At 30.7% G+C, this 27,961-nt stretch overlaps 1 protein-coding gene across 1 annotated transcript in view; it reads left to right on the top strand.

Moving 5' to 3' along the window:
• The window catches only part of DAT (Sodium-dependent dopamine transporter), a 124,351-nt gene that overhangs the window by 24,407 nt on the left and 71,983 nt on the right, over positions 1–27,961 (top strand). Inside the window, exon 4 of the mRNA XM_076508269.1 lies at positions 3,382–3,520. Within this exon, the coding sequence (XP_076364384.1) occupies positions 3,382–3,520 (139 nt within the window). The remainder of the gene's footprint in view (positions 1–3,381; positions 3,521–27,961) is intronic.

Genomic DNA, 27,961 nt, shown 5'->3' with positions numbered 1-27,961 from the left:
TTCTTACAAGAGATGGCGCTACAAACAACAAAAACACAACAAAGTTCAACAAATTTGTGAGAGGTTTGTTTCACTAACGAATGTCCATTTAGTTAATAAAATCTTGCTAGAAACATTTCGCCGACTCGTTAGGCTAAGAGAAGTGTTATCAGAATAATTACTTATAGTTATGATCCCGCCTAGAAACGTATTCTTTACATTTGAAAGTCATACAAGAAAAGGGTGACAGCGAGTACGAGATTTGTTTTGGTTTCCATCGCAAACGTCAGAAATATTCCCTTCTGGCTCCATTAATCACTGGAGATTTAAGAAAGTATGTATAGTATTTTTCACGCTTCACCACGTGCTACTAAACCTCGTCGGATAAAAAAACTGGCTTTTTGCATTCAAGAGATCCGGTTACTTGCTGCTTCCGATATGGATCATCAACAGATCCCCTTCCGATGATGGGTAAAACGATCAATATATTTTCGGCGGATTAAGCGCAACTCGAGTGCAAAAGAGCGCGAAAGATCTCGCCGGCCATGCTGGTCGCGTGCCTTAAGGACAGAGAGCGAGCTTGCAGAACGAACGAAAAACTTGATAAATGCAGTCAGTATTGGCAATAACCACATGTCACTTGTCAACTATATACTAGATATTAAAAAACAAAACTATACCACCAGCTGCGCAGAAGAGATGTTTTTTTTCCACGTAAGATTTCTGGTTGTAACTCAAGAGTGACGTTTTTAGAAAAAAACCAAACAAACAACAACAACAATAAAACGAAATGCACAAAGTTTAAAAAATTTTCATCGTAACTATACATGAAAAATCACACATTACTGGTTATATATACAGAGACGAATAGAAAACTCACTTAAGGTTATATACACAGAGATAAATATAAAATTCACTTAAACTTATTATATACACAGAGACATAACATTTACTTAGATTACATTTGATACATGTAGTGGTGTGGCGTCCTTTCAAAAGGTATTGTGGTTTAAAATAGTTTTTTCGTGGAATCTCGATAGAAAAGGAAGGTGAAATAATTCCACGTCACGCCATCTGGAGGGAGTATCTGTAGTTAAACAAACAAGCCTACTTCATTTCAACAAGTGTGTAAATTGAGGACTAATCTTTAAAAGTAGCTCAGATGAGAAGGACAACATATTCAAGTCAGCTGGTCCTCAATCCAATCATGATAACTGTTTTGGTTTTAAACCAGGGGTGCTCGGAAATGTCAAAGAATTGTTTATCAACTGTATCGAATTTTCTTTTTTTTCTTTAAAGCATAAATAAGTTATTTTCAAGGATCTATGAAACCATTATTAAGGAGAATCAGGCCTAGAGAAATCACCCGTCAAATCACCACTCGTTTCACCAACCAATCACGATATATCCACCCCAGTCCTACCATACGCTTGCGGAAACCGGTGCAAACTGCAAACATTTTCATAAAATACGGTTCCATGAAGTCTACTTAATTCCTAAGCTTATATAATGTAAGCTAAATAGTCCTAAAGCATGCCTCAATCCCACTGTATTGCCTCGACCACATCACCATCACTGGAGAAGAAAAAATTCATGTCGTCTCCGACGACCTTTTTTCAAAGCTTTTCTCTCTCAAGACAAATAAATTTCCCTGCCAATGTTTCTAATCGCAAGTACAAGCTACTTTACAAGAAAACATGCTTGCCCTTTCAGCCGTATGGGCGTTAGAATGTGATGGTAAATCCAACTATTCGTTGGTAAAAAGAGTAGCCCAAGAGTTGGCGGTGGGTGGTGATGACTAGCTGCCTTCCCTCTAGTCTTACACTGCTACATTAAGGACTGCTAGCGCAGATAATTCTCGTATAGCTTTGCGGAAATTCAAAACAAACAAATAAAACTATTCTCATTCGCCGGGTAGAAGGGGAGCAACTGTTCCCGAGGACCCCTGGTGGAGACAGCAGGCACTATCACGTTGCTTTCTTTTTCTTTTGACTAAATTCCTACCACGTTTAGCTGTTTAAATTTAGAACAAACTGACCCGAATACACCCGAAAGTCTTTCGGAACGTCGTTTTTTTTCCCTTTTAAAGCTCCCAGTTTTCCATGACTTTCACCACAAGTGTCACTCTCAAAACATACTTGATACCTATTTCAAACTTTCTTCATTCTAAAACTTTCACTCAATCATCTACAAAAGAGCTTTTTATCTCTTTCTCTCATGAATACTAAGATTCATAACGGCGTGTGTGAAGGGATCGAACCTCTCATTAAAGAAAGAAACAAATGAATGTGTACAGAATTTAGTGATAAAACTAACAACACATTTTAGTATTACATTTCTACCAATATTTTCCCCGAATCGTGTATTTTTGTTACTTACATAACTGTGGGGGTCGTACCTTAATCAGCGCACTATTAATATGTTTGATCGTGTCTTTTCTCTTTGTTAGTTATATAATTGTATTGGTCGTACATGAATTGCTCTAATAGTAAAATGTTTCATCACGTATTTGCTCTTTTGTTAGTTACTTAATTGTTGGGGTCGTACTTTAATCAGTGCATTACTAAAATGTTTCATCGCATATAGTTGTATTTTCACTTCCGTCATTGTGGGGTCGTACATTAATCAATGTAGAAGTAAAAATGTTTAAAAGAAACACGAATAAAACAGATCAATAAGACAGGTGCTTGTAGATTTCGAGTCGTCCAAGTGCTTTGTTGTTGTTGTTGGTTTACTTCCGTATCCACCTCTAACTCTGGTTTGGTTTGTTTGTTTTAAATTTTGCGCAAAGCTACATAAAGGCCATCTACGCTAGCCGTCCTTAATTTAGTAGTGTAAGACTAGCGAGAAGACAGCTAGTTATCACCATTTACCGTCAACTCTTGGGCTGCTCTTTTACCAACGAATAGTAGGATTATAACGCCCCCACGGTTGAAAGGGCGAGCATGTTTGTGTGAGGGGGATTCGAATCCGCCACCCTCAGGTTGCCAGTCAAGTGCCTTAACCACCCTGCCATGCCGCGCCTTCTAGTTTTGGATTTGTAATAATGAAAAGTATCCAAAGCCACCTTAGGCTATCTACAATGTTCATGGTCGGGAATCGAACTTTGGGTCGTGGAGAATATTCCTGAAAGGCATACTTATTGAAAATATCATGTATTCTAATGAATTCGCCTGGATTGAAGTTGAAACATTAAGCCAAAGCGACATCACCTAACACCTTCTTCACTGTTTGACTTATATGACTGACATATTACCTGTAATATATTTTAAAATCATTGAACATTCCGTGTGGTGGCGCTACGCAGTGTACTTTTTTATTGTTAAAGCTTATATATTTTAAGTATTTGAATATTTATCAAACTGTTTAACTACAGGTTATTACTATCGATTTTTTTTTCAGCCGAGCGTTGTTAGAACTCCACAAAAGCGAGGGTATTGAGAATCTGGGAATTGTGAAGTGGGACATGGCCCTCTGTCTACTAGCTGTCTACATCATTTGTTACTTTAGTCTTTGGAAGGGAATCTCGACTTCGGGAAAGGTAAAAATTTCATCAACCCTTAACTTAATTTATATAAAAACTAAGACTCTATTAACAGTTTATTATACTGGTGTCATAGTAACATTAGGTGTAATCTATGATCTTACTGACAGGCTATTTTACTGATTTCATGGTGACATTAACTGTAATCTATAATTTTATTAACAGGTTATTTTACTGGTGTGACGGTGACATTAGTTGTAATCTGTGATCTCATTTATTAACAGGTTATTTTACTGGTGTGACAGTGACATTAACTGTAATCTGTGATCTTATTGACAGGTTATTTTACTGATATCACGATGGTATTAACTGTAATCTATAATCTTATTAACAGGTTATTTTACTACTGACATGGTGACATTAGCTGTAATCTGTGATCTTATTAACAGAACGGAGAGATCTCTTTCATGATTTGAATCTAACAAACGATGTCACAATGGCGTAACAATCTCGAAGGTATCTTCCATCTGTATACAGAGTTGATGTGTCGTCATAATTTAATGACGTCATGTTTTTCAATGCCACACAGTTTTTACTGTGATGACGTCACCCAGAAGTTACATAAGTTTATTTCGTACAAAACCGTTCAGAGTTAATTTGTTCCCCATTTCTCGAACTGTCTAGATCACAGAAACAGGACCCTCAGCTGAGCCGTCTGGATCACAGAAACAGGACCCTTAACTGAGCTGTGTCGAAGTCTTTTCTCCATTGTTCTCGCATAACCTTCACAGCAAGATTTCCGGTTCTTGTCAGAAACTATGGAATTCGTTCGTCTTCCTCTAAGACTTTAGATCTTCTTGTTACAAGGACGATAATTGGTCGTCTGCCTTTCATCTTGAGCGGAAGGAAGTCTTCCATTAGTGCGTGAGAGGATTTCCTTGTCTGCTTCAACGAAAAGTTCCGCTGCTATTGGTAGCTGGAACTTCTAGTTCTTCTCAGATCTTTACATTGAACGAGACATACTCGAAGTAAATGAACCCAAACAATTAAACACGGGTTCGTTATTCTGAGAAGAATTTGCATATTTTTGTCAGCATTAAGTAAATCAAACTTTCTTACAGACATCGTTATAGAACTGTTTTCATCCTCTATATAAAGTACCTGAGGAATGTACGATCAGAAGTTCTGGGCTGTATATCGGAAGCTGTAAGGAACGAACTGTGATATGTCGCTCAGAATTTGTTTAACAGTGGAAGATCTTTTAACTTTGACAGTAAACCACTGTGCATGAACTTTGGCTTTACCGATTATCCTATGAATATTATAAAACACAATACACATTGAAAATACAGAGAATATGATCGTTAAACATTAATAAGCAATTTAAATGCATTATTGCAACGCTCTCAACTGAGTGAAACAGTTGAATTTTGGGTGTTGCAGGTTCAAGCTCCTGGCTAAATGTATTTTATAAACCCATCCATCAATAAGTAATACCCATACAATAACTGAAACATGTCGTTTATCAGAACAACTGAACAATTACAGAGATACAATGTTTATCAGAAGAACTATAAAAGTAAGGATCATATAATGACAGAGATATAATATGTAAAAGTATGGTCCATAAAATGATAGAGATATATCGTTTTCCACAAGCTTTCCCTTCACGTTCAACACAATATTCTAAATAATGATTGGGTGAGGGGGCTGTATCCTTCTCCCACTTTAACTCAGAGAGGTTAATGTAGTTCTATTATCTTCTGTTACAGAAGCTGTATATCGTGACAACATTCGTAACAGTTTAGTAATGTAGAACGTACTATATTACAGTTTAGCAATGTAGAACACTATATTACAGTTAGTAATGTAGAACACACGAAAATAACAGTTTAGCAATGTAGAACGTACTTTACAACAGTTTAGTAATGTAGAACACACTATATAACAGTTTGGTAACGTAGAACACACTATATAACAATTCAGCAATGTAGAACGCACTATATAACAGTTTAGAAATGTAGAACGTACTATATTACAGTTTAGCAATGTAGAACACACTAAAATAACAGTTTAGCAATGTAGAACGTACTATACAAGAGTTTAGTAATGTAGAACACACTATATTACAGTTTAGCAATGTAGAACACACTATGTAACAGTTTAGCAATGTAGAACACACTATGTAACAGTTTGGTAACGTAGAACACACTATATAACAGTTTGGTAACGTAGAACACACTATATTACAGTGTACTAAAGTAGAACGCACAATATAACAATTTGGTAACGTAGAACACGCTATATAACACTTTAGCAATGTATAATGTACAGTATAACAATTTAGCAATGTAGAACACACTATATAACAATTTAGCAATATAGAACGTACTATATAACAGTTTAGCAATATAGAACACACTATATAACAGTTTAGTGATGTAGAACACACTATATAACAGTTTAGCAATGTAGAACCCACTATATAACAGTTTAGTAATGAAGAACGTACTATATTACAGTTTAGCAATGTAGAACACAATAAAATAACAGTTTAGAAATGTAGAACGTACTATACAAGAGTTTAGTAATGTAGAACGCACTATATAACAGTTTAGCAATGTAGAACGTACTATATAGCAGTTTAGCAATGTAGAACACACTATATAACAGTTTACTAATGTAGAACGTACTATATTACAGTTTAGCAATGTAGAAAACACTATGTAACAGTTTAGTAATGTAGAACACACTATATTACAGTTTAGTAATGCAGAACACACTATACAGCAGTTTAGCAATGTAGAACGTACTATATTACACTTTAGCAATTTAGAACACACTATATTACAGTTTAGTAATGTAGAACACGCTATGTAACAGTTTGGTAAAGTAGAACACACTATATAACAATTCAGCAATGTAGAACGCACTATATAACAGTTTAGTAATGTAGAACGTACTATATTACAGTTTCGTAATGTGGAACACACTATGCAACAGTTTAGTAATGTAGAACGTACTATATAACAGTTTAGTGATGTAGAACACACTATATAACAGTTTTATAACGTAGAACACACTATGTAACAGTTTAGCAATGTAGAACACACTATGTAACAGTTTAGTAATGTATAAGACACTATATAGCAGTTTGGTAACGTAGAACATACTATATAACAATTTGGTAACGTAGAACACAGTATATAACAGTTTGGTAACGTAGAACACACTATATTACAGTTTAGTAATGTAAAACGGACAATATAACAGTTTGGCGACGTACAACACACTATGTAACACTTTAGCAATGTATAATGTACAATATAACAGTTTAGTAATGTAGAACACACTATATAACAGTTTGGTAACGTACAACACACTATATAACAGTTTGGTAACGTAGAACACACTATATAACAGTTTAGCAATGTAGAACGTACTATATTTCAGTTTAGCAATGTAGAACACACTAAAATAACAGTTTAGCAAAGTAGAACGTACTATACAAGAGTTTAGTAATGTAGAACACACTATATTACATTTTAGTAATGTAGAACGTACTATATAACAGTTTAGTAATGTAGAATGCACTATATAACAGTTTAGTAATGTAGAACGTACTATATTACAGTTTCGTAATGTGGAACACACTATATAACAGTTTAGTAATGTAGAACGTACTATATAACAGTTTAGTGATGTAGAACACACTATATAACAGTTTTATAACGTAGAACACACTATGTAACAGTTTAGCAATGTAGAACACACTATGTAACAGTTTAGTAATGTATAAGACACTATATAGCAGTTTGGTAACGTAGAACATACTATATAACAATTTGGTAACGTAGAACACAGTATATAACAGTTTGGTAACGTAGAACACACTATATTACAGTTTAGTAATGTAAAACGGACAATATAACAGTTTGGCGACGTACAACACACTATGTAACACTTTAGCAATGTATAATGTACAATATAACAGTTTAGTAATGTAGAACACACTATATAACAGTTTGGTAACGTACAACACACTATATAACAGTTTGGTAACGTAGAACACACTATATAACAGTTTAGCAATGTAGAACGTACTATATTTCAGTTTAGCAATGTAGAACACACTAAAATAACAGTTTAGCAAAGTAGAACGTACTATACAAGAGTTTAGTAATGTAGAACACACTATATTACATTTTAGTAATGTAGAACGTACTATATAACAGTTTAGTAATGTAGAATGCACTATATAACCGTTTAGTAATGTAGAACGAACTATATAAAAGTTTCGTAATGTAGAACGTACTATATAACAGTTTAGCAATGTATAACACTATATTACAGTTAGTAATGTAGAACACACTCAAATAACAGTTTAGCAATGTAGAGCACATTACATAACAGTTTACCAATGTAGAACGTACTATATAACAGTTTGGTAACGTAGAACACACTATATAACAGTTTAGCAATGTATAATGTACTATATTACAGTTTAGCAATGTAGAACACACTAAAATAACAGTTTAGCAATGTAGAACGTACTATACAACAGTTTAGTAATGTGGAACACACTATATAACAGTTTAGTAATGTAGAACGTACTCTATTACAGATTAGCAATGAAGAAAACACTATGTAACAGTTTAGCAATGTAGAACACTATATTACAGTTAAGTAAAGTAGAACACACAATACAGCAGTTAACAATGTAGAACACACTATATTACAGTTTAGTAATGTAGAACTCACTATATAACAGTTTAGTAATGTAGAACGTACTATATTACAGTTTAGCAATGTAGAACACACTAAAATAACAGTTTAGCAATGTACAACGTACTATACAAGAGTTTAGTAATGTAGAACACACTATATTAGATTTTAGTAATGTAGAACGTACTATATAACAGTTTAGTAATGTAGAACACACTATATAACAATTTAGCAATGTAGAACGTACTATATAACAGTTTAGCAATATAGAACACACTATATAACAGTTTAGTAATGTAGAACGTACTCTATTACAGTTTAGCAATGAAGAAAACACTATGTAACAGTTTAGCAATGTAGAACACACTATGTAATAGTTTAGTAATGTAGAACACACTAAAATAACAGTTTAGCAATGTAGAACGTACTATATAACAGTTTAGCAATGTATAACACACTATATAACAGTTTAGTAATGTAGAACACACTATATAACAGTTTGGTAACGTAGAACACACTATATAACAGTTTGGTAACGTAGAACACACTATATAACAGTTTGGTAACGTAGAACACACTATATAAGAGTTTGGTAACGTAGAACACACTATATTACAGTGTAGTAATGTAGAACGCACAATATAACAATTTGGTAACGTAGAACACACTATATAACACTTTAGCAATGTATAATGTACAATATAACAGTTTAGCAATGTATAACACACTATATAACACTTTAGTAATGTAGAACGTCCTATATTACACTTTAGCAATATAGAACACACTATGTAACAGTTTAGTAATGTAGAACACACTATATAACAATTCAGTAATGTAGAACACACTATGAAACAGTTTAGTAATGTAGAACACACTATGTAACAGTTTAGAAATGTAGAACACACTATAATAAGTTTAGTAATTTTGAACACACTACATAACAGTTTAGCAATGTAGAACGTACTATATAACAGTTTAGTAATGTAGAACACACTATATAACAATTCAGTAATGTAGAACGCACTATATAACAGTTTAGTAATGTAGAACACACCATGCAACAGTTTAGTAATGTAGAACACATTATGCAACAGTTTAATAATGTACAACACACTATATAACAGTTTAGGAATGTAGAACGTACTATATAACAGTTTAGCAATGTAGAACACAGTATATAAATGTTTAGCAATGTAGAACGTACTATCTAACAGTTTAGTAATGTAGAACACACTATATACCAGTTTGATAACGTAGAACACACTATATAACAGTTTGGTGACGTAGAACATACTATATAATAGTTTAATAATGTAGAACACACTATATAACAGTTTGGTAACGTAGAACACACTATATAACAGTTTAGCAATGTAGAACACACTACATAACAGTTTAGCAATGTAGAACGTACTATATAACTGTTTAGAAATGTAGAACCCACTATATAACAGTTTAGTAATGTAGAACGTACTATATTACAGTTTAGCAATGTAGAACACACTATGTAACAGTTTAGCAATGTATAACACTATATTACAGTTAGTAATGTAGAACACACTAATATAACAGTTTAGCAATGTAGAACGTAATATACAACAGTTTAGTAATGTAGAACACACTATATAACAGTTTGGTAACGTAGAACACACTGTATAACAATTCAGCAATGTAGAACGCACTACATAACAGTTTTGTAATGTAGAACGTACTATATTACAGCATAGCAATGTACAACGTACTATACAAGAGTTTAGTAATGTAGAACACACTATATTACATTTTAGTAATGTAGAACATACTATATAACAGTTTAGTAATGTAGAGCACACTATATAACAATTCAGTAATGTAGAACGCACTATATAACAGATTAGTAATGTAGAACGAACTATATTACAGTTTCGTAATGTGGAACACACCATGCAACAGTTTAGTAATGTAGAACACACTATGCAACACTTTGGCAATGTATAATGTACAATATAACAGTTTAGCAATGTAGAACACACTATATAACAATTTAGCAATGTAGAACGTACTATATAACAGTTTAGCAACATAGAACACACTATATAACAGTTTAGTAATGTAGAACGTACTATATTACAGCTTAGCAATGAAGAAAACACTATGTAACAGTTTAGCAATGTAGAACACACTATGTAACAGTTTAGTAATTTAAAACACGCTATATTACAGTTTAGTAACGTAGAACACACTAAAATAACAGCTTAGCAATGTAGAACACACTATACAGCAGTTTAGCAATGTAGAACGTTCTATATTACACTTTACCAATGTAGAACACACTATAATACAGTTTAGTAATGTAGAACACGCTATGTAACAGTTTGGTAATGTAGAACACACTATGTAACACTTTAGCAATGTATAATGTACAATATAACAGTTTGGTAACGTAGAACACACTATATAACAGTTTAGCAATGTATAATGTACTATATTACAGTTTAGCAATGTAGAACACACTAAAATAACAGTTTGGTAACGTAGAACACACTATATAACAATTCAGCAATGTAGAACACACTACATAACAGTTTAGCAATGTAGAAAGTACTATATAACAGTTTAGCAATGTAGAACACACTAAAATAACAGTTTAGCAATGTAAAACGTACTATACAAGAGTTTAGTAATGTAGAACACACTATATTAGATTTTAGTAATGTAGAACGTACTATATAACAGTTTAGTAATGTAGAACACACTATATAACAATTTAATAATGTAGAACGCACTATATAACAGTTTAGTAATGTAGAACGAACTATATTACAGTTTCGTAATGTGGAACACACCATGCAACAGTTTAGTAATGTAGAACACACTATGCAACACTTTCGCAATGTATAATGTACAATATAACAGTTTAGCAATGTAGAACACACTATATAACAAGTTAGCAATGTAGAACGTACTATATAACAGTTTAGCAATATAGAACACACTATATCAAAGTTTAGTAATGTAGAACGTACTCTATTACAGTTTAGCAATGACGAAAACACTATGTAACAGTTTAGCAATGTAGAACACACTATGTAATAGTTTAGTAATGTAGAACACACTAAAATAACAGTTTAGCAATGTAGAACGTACCATATAACAGTTTAGCAATGTATAACACACTATATAACAGTTTAGTAATGTAGAACGTCCTATATTATACTTTAGCAATGTAGAACACACTATGTAACAGTTTAGTAATGTAGAACACACTATATAACTGTTTGGTAACGTAGAACACACTATATAACACTTTCACAATGTATAATGTACAATATAACAGTTTAGCAATGTAGAACGTTTTATATTACACTTTAGCAATGTAGAACACACTATGTAACAATTTAGTAATGTAGAACACACAATATAACAATTCAGTAATGTAGAACACACTATGTAACAGTTTAGTAATGTAGAACACACTATGTAACAGTTTAGTAATGTAGAACACACAATATAACAATTCAGTAATGTAGAACACACTATAATACAGTTTAGTAATGTAGAACACACTACATAACAGTTTAGCAATGTAGAACGTACTATATAACAATTTAGTAATGTAGAACACACTATATAACAATTCAGTAATGTAGAACGCACTATATAACAGTTTAGTAATGTAGAACACACCATGCAACAGTTTAGTAATGTAGAACACATTATGCAACAGTTTAATAATGTACAACACACTATATAACAGTTTAGCAATGTAGAACACAGTATATAAATGTTTAGCAATGTAGAACGTACTATTTAACAGTTTAAAATGTAAAACACACTATATAACAGTTTGATAATGTAGAACACACTATATAACAGTTTGGTAACGTAGAACACACTATATAACAGTTTAGCAATGTATAATGTACTATATAACAGTTTAGCAATGTAGAACACACTACATAACAGTTTAGCAATGTAGAACGTACTATATAACTGTTTAGCAATGTAGAACCCACTATATTACAGTTTAGTAATGTAGAACTTACTATATTACAGTTTAGCAATGTAGAACACACTATGTAACAGTTTAGCAATGTATAACACTATATTACAGTTAGTAATGTAGAACACACTAATATAACAGTTTAGTAATGTATAACGCACTATATAACAGTTTGGTAACGTAGAACACACTGTATAACAATTCAGCAATGTAGAACGCACTACATAACAGTTTTGTAATGTAGAACGTACTATATTACAGTTTAGCAATGTACAACGTACTATACAAGAGTTTAGTAATGTAGAACACACTATATTACATTTTAGTAATGTAGAACATACTATATAACAGTTTAGTAATGTAGAGCACACTATATAACAATTCAGTAATGTAGAACACACTATATAACAGTTTGGTAACGCAGAAGACACTATATAACAGTTTGGCAATGTAGAATGTACTATATAACAGTTTAGCAATGTAGAACAGACTATATAACAGTTTAGTATTGTAGAACGTACTATATTACAGTTTAGCAATGTAGAACACACTAAAATAACAGTTTAGCAATGTAGAACGTACGATACAACAGTTTAGTAATGTACAACACACTATATTACATTTTAGTGATGTAGACTGTACTATATAACTGTTTAGTAATGTAGAACACACTATATAACAATTCAGTAATGTAGAACGCACTATATAACACTTTAGTAATGTAGAATGTACTATATTACAGTTTCGTAATGTGGAACACACCATGCAACAGTTTAGTAATGTAGAACACACTATGTAACAGTTTAGTAATGTAGAACACACTATATCACAAGTTAATAATGCAGAACACACTAAAATAACAGTTTAGTAATGTAGAACACACTATATTACAAGTTAATAATGTAGAACACACTAAAATAACAGTTTAGTAATGTAGAACGCACTATATAACAGTTTGGTAACGTAGAACACACTATATAACAGTTTTGCAATGTATAATGTACTATATAACAGTTTAGCAATGTAGAACACACTATATAACAGTTTATCAATGTAGAACGTACTATATAACAGTTTAGCAATGTAGAACACACTATATAACAGTTTAGTAATGTAGAACGTACTATATTACAGTTTAGCAATGTAGAACACACTAAAATAACAGTTTAGCAATGTAGAACGTACGATACAACAGTTTAGTAATGTACAACACACTGTATTACATTTTAGTAATGTAGACCGTACTATATAACTGTTTAGTAATGTAGAACACACTATATAACAATTCAGTAATGTAAAACGCACTATATAACACTTTAGTAATGTAGAATATACTATATTACAGTTTCGTAATGTGGAACACACCATGCAACAGTTTAGTAATGTAGATCACACTATGTAACAGTTTAGTAATGTAGAACATACTATATTGCAGTTTGGTAACGTAGAACACACTATATAACAGTTTGGTAATGTAGAACACACTATATAACAGTTTGGCAATGTATAATGTACTATATAACAGTTTAGTAGTGTAGAACGTACTATATTATTGTTTCGTAATGTGGAACACACCATGCAACAGTTTAGTAATGTGGAACGCACTATATAACAGTTTGGTAACGTATGACACACTATATAACACTTTAGCAATGTAGAACGTACTATATAACAGTTTAGCAATGTATAACACACTATCTAACAGTTTAGTAATGTAGAACACACTATATAACAGTTTAGCAATGTAGAACCCACTATATTACATTTTAGTAATGTAGAACGTACTATATTACAGTTTAGCAATGTAGAACACACTAAAATAACAGTTTAGCAATGTAAAACGTACTATACAAGAGTTTAGTAATGTAGAACACACTATATTAGATTTTAGTAATGTAGAACGTACTATATAACAGTTTAGTAATGTAGAACACACTATATAACAATTTAATAATGTAGAACGCACTATATAACAGTTTAGTAATGTAGAACGAACTATATTACAGTTTCGTAATGTGGAACACACCATGCAACAGTTTAGTAATGTAGAACACACTATGCAACACTTTCGCAATGTATAATGTACAATATAACAGTTTAGCAATGTAGAACACACTATATAACAAGTTAGCAATGTAGAACGTACTATATAACAGTTTAGCAATATAGAACACACTATATCACAGTTTAGTAATGTAGAACGTACTCTATTACAGTTTAGCAATGACGAAAACACTATGTAACAGTTTAGCAATGTAGAACACACTATGTAATAGTTTAGTAATGTAGAACACACTAAAATAACAGTTTAGCAATGTAGAACGTACCATATAACAGTTTAGCAATGTATAACACACTATATAACAGTTTAGTAATGTAGAACGTCCTATATTATACTTTAGCAATGTAGAACACACTATGTAACAGTTTAGTAATGTAGAACACACTATATAACTGTTTGGTAACGTAGAACACACTATATAACACTTTCACAATGTATAATGTACAATATAACAGTTTAGCAATGTAGAACGTTTTATATTACACTTTAGCAATGTAGAACACACTATGTAACAATTTAGTAATGTAGAACACACAATATAACAATTCAGTAATGTAGAACACACTACATAACAGTTTAGCAATGTAGAACGTACTATATAACAGTTTAGTAATGTAGAACACACTATATAACAATTCAGTAATGTAGAACGCACTATATAACAGTTTAGTAATGTAGAACACACCATGCAACAGTTTAGTAATGTAGAACACATTATGCAACAGTTTAATAATGTACAACACACTATATAACAGTTTAGGAATGTAGAACGTACTATATAACAGTTTAGCAATGTAGAACACAGTATATAAATGTTTAGCAATGTAGAACGTACTATCTAACAGTTTAGTAATGTAGAACACACTATATAACAGTTTGATAACGTAGAACACACTATATAACAGTTTGGTGACGTAGAACATACTATATAATAGTTTAATAATGTAGAACACACTATATAACAGTTTAGCAATGTAGAACGTAATATACAACAGTTTAGTAATGTAGAACACACTATATAACAGTTTGGTAACGTAGAACACACTGTATAACAATTCAGCAATGTAGAACGCACTACATAACAGTTTTGTAATGTAGAACGTACTATATTACAGCTTAGCAATGTACAACGTACTATACAAGAGTTTAGTAATGTAGAACACACTATATTACATTTTAGTAATGTAGAACATACTATATAACAGTTTAGTAATGTAGAGCACACTATATAACAATTCAGTAATGTAGAACGCACTATATAACAGATTAGTAATGTAGAACGAACTATATTACAGTTTCGTAATGTGGAACACACCATGCAACAGTTTAGTAATGTAGAACACACTATGCAACACTTTGGCAATGTATAATGTACAATATAACAGTTTAGCAATGTAGAACACACTATATAACAATTTAGCAATGTAGAACGTACTATATAACAGTTTAGCAACATAGAACACACTATATAACAGTTTAGTAATGTAGAACGTACTATATTACAGTTTAGCAATGAAGAAAACACTATGTAACAGTTTAGCAATGTAGAACACACTATGTAACAGTTTAGTAATTTAAAACACACTATATTACAGTTTAGTAACGTAGAACACACTAAAATAACAGCTTAGCAATGTAGAACACACTATACAGCAGTTTAGCAATGTAGAACGTTCTATATTACACTTTACCAATGTAGAACACACTATAATACAGTTTAGTAATGTAGAACACGCTATGTAACAGTTTGGTAATGTAGAACACACTATGTAACACTTTAGCAATGTATAATGTACAATATAACAGTTTGGTAACGTAGAACACACTATATAACAGTTTAGCAATGTATAATGTACTATATTACAGTTTAGCAATGTAGAACACACTAAAATAACAGTTTGGTAACGTAGAACACACTATATAACAATTCAGCAATGTAGAACACACTACATAACAGTTTAGCAATGTAGAAAGTACTATATAACAGTTTAGCAATGTAGTACCCACTATATTACATTTTAGTAATGTAGAACGTACTATATTACAGTTTAGCAATGTAGAACACACTAAAATAACAGTTTAGCAATGTAAAACGTACTATACAAGAGTTTAGTAATGTAGAACACACTATATTAGATTTTAGTAATGTAGAACGTACTATATAACAGTTTAGTAATGTAGAACACACTATATAACAATTTAATAATGTAGAACGCACTATATAACAGTTTAGTAATGTAGAACGAACTATATTACAGTTTCGTAATGTGGAACACACCATGCAACAGTTTAGTAATGTAGAACACACTATGCAACACTTTCGCAATGTATAATGTACAATATAACAGTTTAGCAATGTAGAACACACTATATAACAAGTTAGCAATGTAGAACGTACTATATAACAGTTTAGCAATATAGAACACACTATATCACAGTTTAGTAATGTAGAACGTACTCTATTACAGTTTAGCAATGACGAAAACACTATGTAACAGTTTAGCAATGTAGAACACACTATGTAATAGTTTAGTAATGTAGAACACACTAAAATAACAGTTTAGCAATGTAGAACGTACCATATAACAGTTTAGCAATGTATAACACACTATATAACAGTTTAGTAATGTAGAACGTCCTATATTATACTTTAGCAATGTAGAACACACTATGTAACAGTTTAGTAATGTAGAACACACTATATAACTGTTTGGTAACGTAGAACACACTATATAACACTTTCACAATGTATAATGTACAATATAACAGTTTAGCAATGTAGAACGTTTTATATTACACTTTAGCAATGTAGAACACACTATGTAACAATTTAGTAATGTAGAACACACAATATAACAATTTAGTAATGTAGAACACACTATGTAACAGTTTAGTAATGTAGAACACACTATGTAACAGTTTAGTAATGTAGAACACACAATATAACAATTCAGTAATGTAGAACACACTATAATACAGTTTAGTAATGTAGAACACACTACATAACAGTTTAGCAATGTAGAACGTACTATATAACAATTTAGTAATGTAGAACACACTATATAACAATTCAGTAATGTAGAACACACTATATAACAGTTTAGTAATGTAGAACACACCATGCAACAGTTTAGTAATGTAGAACACATTATGCAACAGTTTAATAATGTACAACACACTATATAACAGTTTAGCAATGTAGAACACAGTATATAAATGTTTAGCAATGTAGAACGTACTATTTAACAGTTTAAAATGTAAAACACACTATATAACAGTTTGATAATGTAGAACACACTATATAACAGTTTGGTAACGTAGAACACACTATATAACAGTTTAGCAATGTATAATGTACTATATAACAGTTTAGCAATGTAGAACACACTACATAACAGTTTAGCAATGTAGAACGTACTATATAACTGTTTAGCAATGTAGAACCCACTATATTACAGTTTAGTAATGTAGAACTTACTATATTACAGTTTAGCAATGTAGAACACACTATGTAACAGTTTAGCAATGTATAACACTATATTACAGTTAGTAATGTAGAACACACTAATATAACAGTTTAGTAATGTATAACGCACTATATAACAGTTTGGTAACGTAGAACACACTGTATAACAATTCAGCAATGTAGAACGCACTACATAACAGTTTTGTAATGTAGAACGTACTATATTACAGTTTAGCAATGTACAACGTACTATACAAGAGTTTAGTAATGTAGAACACACTATATTACATTTTAGTAATGTAGAACATACTATATAACAGTTTAGTAATGTAGAGCACACTATATAACAATTCAGTAATGTAGAACACACTATATAACAGTTTGGTAACGTAGAACACACTATATAACAATTTGGTAACGCAGAAGACACTATATAACAGTTTGGCAATGTAGAATGTACTATATAACAGTTTAGCAATGTAGAACAGACTATATAACAGTTTAGTATTGTAGAACGTACTATATTACAGTTTAGCAATGTAGAACACACTAAAATAACAGTTTAGCAATGTAGAACGTACGATACAACAGTTTAGTAATGTACAACACACTATATTACATTTTAGTGATGTAGACTGTACTATATAACTGTTTAGTAATGTAGAAAACACTATATAACAATTCAGTAATGTAGAACGCACTATATAACACTTTAGTAATGTAGAATGTACTATATTACAGTTTCGTAATGTGGAACACACCATGCAACAGTTTAGTAATGTAGAACACACTATGTAACAGTTTAGTAATGTAGAACACACTATATCACAAGTTAATAATGCAGAACACACTAAAATAACAGTTTAGTAATGTAGAACACACTATATTACAAGTTAATAATGTAGAACACACTAAAATAACAGTTTAGTAATGTAGAACGCACTATATAACAGTTTGGTAACGTAGAACACACTATATAACAGTTTTGCAATGTATAATGTACTATATAACAGTTTAGCAATGTAGAACACACTATATAACAGTTTATCAATGTAGAACGTACTATATAACAGTTTAGCAATGTAGAACACACTATATAACAGTTTAGTAATGTAGAACGTACTATATTACAGTTTAGCAATGTAGAACACACTAAAATAACAGTTTAGCAATGTAGAACGTACGATACAACAGTTTAGTAATGTACAACACACTGTATTACATTTTAGTAATGTAGACCGTACTATATAACTGTTTAGTAATGTAGAACACACTATATAACAATTCAGTAATGTAAAACGCACTATATAACACTTTAGTAATGTAGAATATACTATATTACAGTTTCGTAATGTGGAACACACCATGCAACAGTTTAGTAATGTAGATCACACTATGTAACAGTTTAGTAATGTAGAACATACTATATTGCAGTTTGGTAACGTAGAACACACTATATAACAGTTTGGTAATGTAGAACACACTATATAACAGTTTGGCAATGTATAATGTACTATATAACAGTTTAGTAGTGTAGAACGTACTATATTATTGTTTCGTAATGTGGAACACACCATGCAACAGTTTAGTAATGTGGAACGCACTATATAACAGTTTGGTAACGTATGACACACTATATAACACTTTAGCAATGTAGAACGTACTATATAACAGTTTAGCAATGTATAACACACTATCTAACAGTTTAGTAATGTAGAACACACTATATAACAGTTTAGCAATGTAGAACCCACTATATTACATTTTAGTAATGTAGAACGTACTATATTACAGTTTAGCAATGTAGAACACACTAAAATAACAGTTTAGCAATGTAAAACGTACTATACAAGAGTTTAGTAATGTAGAACACACTATATTAGATTTTAGTAATGTAGAACGTACTATATAACAGTTTAGTAATGTAGAACACACTATATAACAATTTAATAATGTAGAACGCACTATATAACAGTTTAGTAATGTAGAACGAACTATATTACAGTTTCGTAATGTGGAACACACCATGCAACAGTTTAGTAATGTAGAACACACTATGCAACACTTTCGCAATGTATAATGTACAATATAACAGTTTAGCAATGTAGAACACACTATATAACAAGTTAGCAATGTAGAACGTACTATATAACAGTTTAGCAATATAGAACACACTATATCACAGTTTAGTAATGTAGAACGTACTCTATTACAGTTTAGCAATGACGAAAACACTATGTAACAGTTTAGCAATGTAGAACACACTATGTAATAGTTTAGTAATGTAGAACACACTAAAATAACAGTTTAGCAATGTAGAACGTACCATATAACAGTTTAGCAATGTATAACACACTATATTACAGTTTAGTAATGTAGAACTTACTATATTACAGTTTAGCAATGTAGAACACACTATGTAACAGTTTAGCAATGTATAACACTATATTACAGTTAGTAATGTAGAACACACTAATATAACAGTTTAGGAATGTATAACGCACTATATAACAGTTTGGTAACGTAGAACACACTGTATAACAATTCAGCAATGTAGAACGCACTACATAACAGTTTTGTAATGTAGAACGTACTATATTACAGTTTAGCAATGTACAACGTACTATACAAGAGTTTAGTAATGTAGAACACACTATATTACATTTTAGTAATGTAGAACATACTATATAACAGTTTAGTAATGTAGAGCACACTATATAACAATTCAGTAATGTAGAACACACTATATAACAGTTTGGTAACGTAGAACACACTATATAACAATTTGGTAACGCAGAAGACACTATATAACAGTTTGGCAATGTAGAATGTACTATATAACAGTTTAGCAATGTAGAACAGACTATATAACAGTTTAGTATTGTAGAACGTACTATATTACAGTTTAGCAATGTAGAACACACTAAAATAACAGTTTAGCAATGTAGAACGTACGATACAACAGTTTAGTAATGTACAACACACTATATTACATTTTAGTGATGTAGACTGTACTATATAACTGTTTAGTAATGTAGAACACACTATATAACAATTCAGTAATGTAGAACGCACAATATAACACTTTAGTAATGTAGAATGTACTATATTACAGTTTCGTAATGTGGAACACACCATGCAACAGTTTAGTAATGTAGAACACACTATGTAACAGTTTAGTAATGTAGAACACACTATATCACAAGTTAATAATGCAGAACACACTAAAATAACAGTTTAGTAATGTAGAACACACTATATTACAAGTTAATAATGTAGAACACACTAAAATAACAGTTTAGTAATGTAGAACACACTATATAACAGTTTGGTAACGTAGAACACACTATATAACAGTTTTGCAATGTATAATGTACTATATAACAGTTTAGCAATGTAGAACACACTATATAACAGTTTATCAATGTAGAACGTACTATATAACAGTTTAGCAATGTAGAACACACTATATAACAGTTTAGTAATGTAGAACGTACTATATTACAGTTTAGCAATGTAGAACACACTAAAATAACAGTTTAGCAATGTAGAACGTACGATACAACAGTTTAGTAATGTACAACACACTGTATTACATATTAGTAATGTAGACCGTACTATATAACTGTTTAGTAATGTAGAACACACTATATAACAATTCAGTAATGTAGAACGCACTATATAACACTTTAGTAATGTAGAATATACTATATTACAGTTTCGTAATGTGGAACACACCATGCAACAGTTTAGTAATGTAGAACATACTATATTGCAGTTTGGTAACGTAGAACACACTATATAACAGTTTGGTAATGTAGAACACACTATATAACAGTTTGGCAATGTATAATGTACTATATAACAGTTTAGTAGTGTAGAACGTACTATATTATTGTTTCGTAATGTGGAACACACCATGCAACAGTTTAGTAATGTGGAACGCACTATATAACAGTTTGGTAACGTAGACACACACTATATAACACTTTAGCAATGTAGAACGTACTATATAACAGTTTAGCAATGTATAACACACTATCTAACAGTTTAGTAATGTAGAACACACTATATAACAGTTAAGCAATGTAGAACGTACTATATTACTGTTTAGGAATTTAGAACACACCATGCAACAGTTTAGTAATGTGGAACACACCATGCAACAGTTTAGTAATGTAGAACACACTATGTAACAGTTTAGTAATGTAGAACACACTATATAACAGTTTATCAATGTAGAACGTACTATATAACAGTTTAGCAATGTAGAACACACTATATAACAGTTTGCTAATGTAGAACGTACTATATTACAGTTTAGCAATGTATAACACACTATGTAACAGTTTAGTAATGTAGAACACACTATATTACAATTTAATAATTTAGAACAAACTAAAATAACAGTTTAGTAATATAGAACGCACTATATAACAGTTTGGTAACGTAGAACACACTATATAACAGTTTTGCAATGTAGAATGTACTATATAACAGTTTAGCAATGTAGAACACACTATATAACAGTTTATCAATGTAGAACGTACTATATAACAGTTTAGCAATGTAGAACACACTATATAACAGTTTGCTAATGTAGAACGTACTATATTACAGTTTAGCAATGTAGAACACACTATGTAACAGTTGAGTAATGTGGAACACACTAAAATAACAGATTTGCTATGTAGAACGTGCTATACAACAGTTTAGTAATGTAGAACACACTATATTACATTTTAGTAATGTAGAACACACTATATAACAGTTTAGTAATGTAAAACACACTACATAACAGTTTAGCAATGTAGAACGTACTATATAACAGTTTAGCAATGTAGAACCCACTATATTACATTTTAGTAATGTAGAACGTACTATATAACAGTTTAGTAATGTAGAACACACTATATAACAGTTTGGTAATGTAGAACGCACTATATAACAGTTTAGTAATGTAGAACGTACTATATAACAGTTTAGTAATGTAGAACACACTATTCAAGAGTTTAGTAATGTAGAACACACTATATTAGATTTTAGTAATGTAGAACGTACTATATAACAGTTTAGTAATGTAGAACACACTATATAACAATTTAGTAATGTAGAACGTACTATATAACAGTTTAGTAATGTAGAACACACTATACAAGAGTTTAGTAATGTAGAACACACTATATTAGATTTTAGTAATGTAGAACGTACTATATAACAGTTTAGTAATGTAGAACACACTATATAACAATTTAGTAATGTAGAACGAACTATATAACAGTTTAGTAATGTATAATGTACAATATAACAGTTTAGCAATGTAGAACACACTATATAACAATTTAGCAATGTAGAACGTACTATATAACAGTTTAGCAATGAAGAAAACACTATGTAACAGTTTAGCAATGTAGAACACACTATGTAATAGTTTAGTAATGTAGAACACACTAAAATAACAGTTTAGCAATGTATAACACACTATATAACAGTTTAGTAATGTAGAACGTCCTTTATTACACTTTAGCAATGTAGAACACACTATGTAACAGTTTAGTAATGTAGAACACACTATATAACAGTTTGGTAACGTAGAACACACTATATAACAGTTTGGTAACGTAGAACACACTATATAAGAGTTTGGTAACGTAGAACACACTATATTACAGTGTAGTAATGTAGAACGCACAATATAACAATTTGGTAACGTAGAACACACTATATAACACTTTAGCAATGTATAATGTACAATATAACAGTTTAGCAATGTATAACACACTATATAACAGTTTAGTAATGTAGAACGTCCTATATTACACTTTAGCAATATAGAACACACTATGTAACAGTTTAGTAATGTAGAACACACTATATAACAATTGAGTAATGTAGAACACACTATGTAACAGTTTAGTAATGTAGAACACACTATGTAACAGTTTAGAAATGTAGAACACACTATAATAAGTTTAGTAATTTTGAACACACTACATAACAGTTTAGCAATGTAGAACGTACTATATAACAGTTTAGTAATGTAGAACACACTATATAACAGTTTAGGAATGTAGAACGTACTATATAACAGTTTAGCAATGTAGAACACAGTATATAAATGTTTAGCAATGTAGAACGTACTATCTAACAGTTTAGTAATGTAGAACACACTATATAACAGTTTGATAACGTAGAACACACTATATAACAGTTTGTGACGTAGAACATACTATATAATAGTTTAATAATGTAGAACACACTATATAACAGTTTGGTAACGTAGAACACACTATATAACAGTTTAGCAATGTAGAACACACTACATAACAGTTTAGCAATGTAGAACGTACTATATAACTGTTTAGCAATGTAGAACCCACTATATAACAGTTTAGTAATGTAGAACGTACTATATTACAGTTTAGCAATGTAGAACACACTATGTAACAGTTTAGCAATGTATAACACTATATTACAGTTAGTAATGTAGAACACACTAATATAACAGTTTAGCAATGTAGAACGTACTACATAACAGTTTTGTAATGTAGAACGTACTATATTACAGTTTAGCAATGTACAACGTACTATACAAGAGTTTAGTAATGTAGAACACACTATATTACATTTTAGTAATGTAGAAGATACTATATAACAGTTTAGTAATGTAGAGAACACTATATAACAATTCAGTAATGTAGAACGCACTATATAACAGATTAGTAATGTAGAACGAACTATATTACAGTTTCGTAATGTGGAACACACCATGCAACAGTTTAGTAATGTAGAACACACCATGCAACACTTTGGCAATGTAGAATGTACAATATAACAGTTTAGCAATGTAGAACACACTATATAACAATTTAGCAATGTAGAACGTACTATATAACAGTTTAGCAATATAGAACACACTATATAACAGTTTAGTAATGTAGAACGTACTATATTACAGCTTAGCAATGAAGAAAACACTATGTAACAGTTTAGCAATGTAGAACACACTATGTAACAGTTTAGTAATGTAGAACACACTAAAATAACAGTTTAGCAATGTAGAACGTAGTATATAACAGTTTAGCAATGTATAACACACTATATAACAGTTTAGTAATGTAGAACGTACTATATTACAGTTCAGAAATGAAGAAAACACTATGTAACAGTTTAGCAATGTAGAACACACTATGTAACAGTTTAGTAATTTAGAACACACTATATTACAGTTTAGTAACGTAGAACACATTAAAATAACAGCTTAGCAATGTAGAACACACTATACAGCAGTTTAGCAATGTAGAACGTTCTATATTACACTTTACCAATGTAGAACACACTATATTACAGTTTAGTAATGTAGAACACGCTATGTAACAGTTTGGTAATGTAGAACACACTATGTAACACTTTAGCAATGTATAATGTACAATATAACAGTTTGGTAACGTGGAACACACTATATAACAGTTTAGCAATGTATAATGTACTATATTACAGTTTAGCAATGTAGAACACACTAAAATAACAGTTTGGTAACGTAGAACACACTATATAACAATTCAGCAATGTAGAACACACTACATAACAGTTTAGCAATGTAGAAAGTACTATATAACAGTTTAGCAATGTAGAACCCACTATATTACATTTTAGTAATGTAGAACGTACTATATAACAGTTTAGTAATGTAGAACACACTATATAACAGTTTGGTAACGTAGAACACACTATATAACAATTCAGCAATATAGAACGCACTATATAACAGTTTAGTAATGTAGAACGTACTATATTACAGTTTAGCAATGTAGAACACACTAAAATAACACTTTAGCAATGTAAAACGTACTATACAAGAGTTTAGTAATGTAGAACACACTATATTAGATTTTAGTAATGTAGAACGTACTATATAACAGTTTAGTAATGTAGAACACACTATATAACAATTCAGTAATGTAGAACGCACTATATAACAGTTTAGTAATGTAGAACGAACTATATTACAGTTTCGTAATGTGGAACACACCATGCAACAGTTTAGTAATGTAGAACACACTATGCAACACTTTCGCAATGTATAATGTACAATATAACAGTTTAGCAATGTAGAACACACTATATAACAAGTTAGCAATGTAGAACGTACTATATAACAGTTTAGCAATATAGAACACACTATATAACAGTTTAGTAATGTAGAACGTACTCTATTACAGTTTAGCAATGAAGAAAACACTATGTAACAGTTTAGCAATGTAGAACACACTATGTAATAGTTTAGTAATGTAGAACACACTAAAATAACAGTTTAGCAATGTAGAACGTACTATATAACAGTTTAGCAATGTATAACACATTATATAACAGTTTAGTAATATAGAACGTCCTATATTATACTTTAGCAATGTAGAACACACTATATAACTGTTTGGTAACGTAGAATACACTATATAAGAGTTTGGTAACGTAGAACACACTATATAACACTTTCACAATGTATAATGTACAATATAACAGTTTAGCAATGTATAACACACTATATAACAGTTTAGTAATGTAGAACGTTTTATATTACACTTTAGCAATGTAGAACACACTATGTAATAGTTTAGTAATGTAGAACACACTATGTAACAGTTTAGAAATGTAGAACACACTATAATACAGTTTAGTAATGTAGAACACACTACATAACAGTTTAGCAATGTAGAACGTACTATATAACAATTTAGTAATGTAGAACACACTATATAACAATTCAGTAATGTAGAACGCACTATATAACAGTTTAGTAATGTAGAACACACCATGCAACAGTTTAGTAATGTAGAACACATTATGCAACAGTTTAATAATGTACAACACACTATATAACAGTTTAGAAATGTAGAACGTAATATATAACAGTTTAGCAATGTAGAACACAGTATATAAATGTTTAGCAATGTAGAACGTACTATTTAACAGTTTAATAATGTAGAACACACTATATAACAGTTTGATAATGTAGAACACACTATATAATAGTTTGGTGACGTAGAACATACTATATAATAGTTTAATAATGTAGAACACACTATATAACAGTTTGGTAACGTAGAACACACTATATAACAGTTTAGCAAAGTATAATGTACTATATAACAGTTTAGCAATGTAGAACACACTACATAACAGTTTAGCAATGGAGAACGTACTATATAACTGTTTAGCAATGTAGAACCCACTATATTACAGTTTAGTAATGTAGAACGTACTATATTACAGTTTAGCAATGTAGAACACACTATGTAACAGTTTAGCAATGTATAACACTATATTACAGTTAGTAATGTAGAACACACTAATATAACAGTTTAGCACTGTAGAACGTACTATACAACAGTTTAGTAATGTATAACATACTATATAACAGTTTGGTAACGTAGAACACACTGTATAACAATTCAGCAATGTAGAACGCACTACATAACAGTTTTGTAATGTAGAACGTACTATATTACAGTTTAGCAATGTACAACATACTATACAAGAGTTTAGTAATGTAGAACACACTATATTACATTTTAGTAATTTAGAACATACTATATAATAGTTTAGTAATGTAGAACACACTATATAACAATTTGGTAACGCAGAAGACACTATATTACAAGTTAATAATGCAGAACACACTAAAATAACAGTTTAGTAATGTAGAACACACTATATTACAAGTTAATAATGTAGAACACACTAAAATAACAGTTTAGTAATGTAGAACGCACTATATAACAGTTTGGTAGCGTAGAACACACTATATAACAGTTTTGCAATGTATAATGTACTATATAACAGTTTAGCAATGTAGAACACACTATATAACAGATTATCAATGTAGAACGTACTATATAACAGTTTAGCAATGTAGAACACACTATATAACAGTTTAGTAATGTAGAACGTACTATATTACAGTTTAGCAATGTAGAACACACTAAAATAACAGTTTAGCAATGTAGAACGTACGATACAACAGTTTAGTAATGTACAACACACTGTATTACATTTTAGTAATGTAGACCGTACTATATAACTGTTTAGTAATGTAGAACACACTATATAACAATTCAGTAATGTAGAACGCACTATATAACACTTTAGTAATGTAGAATGTACTATATTACAGTTTCGTAATGTGGAACACACCATGCAACAGTTTAGTAATGTAGATCACACTATGTAACAGTTTAGTAATGTAGAACACACTATATA

Source organism: Tachypleus tridentatus, chromosome 6, assembly GCF_004210375.1.
Source record: "Tachypleus tridentatus isolate NWPU-2018 chromosome 6, ASM421037v1, whole genome shotgun sequence".
Classification (NCBI taxonomy): domain Eukaryota; kingdom Metazoa; phylum Arthropoda; class Merostomata; order Xiphosura; family Limulidae; genus Tachypleus; species Tachypleus tridentatus.
Note: the sequence above shows the minus strand (reverse complement) of the source record. Positions and strands in the feature narration are given on the sequence as shown.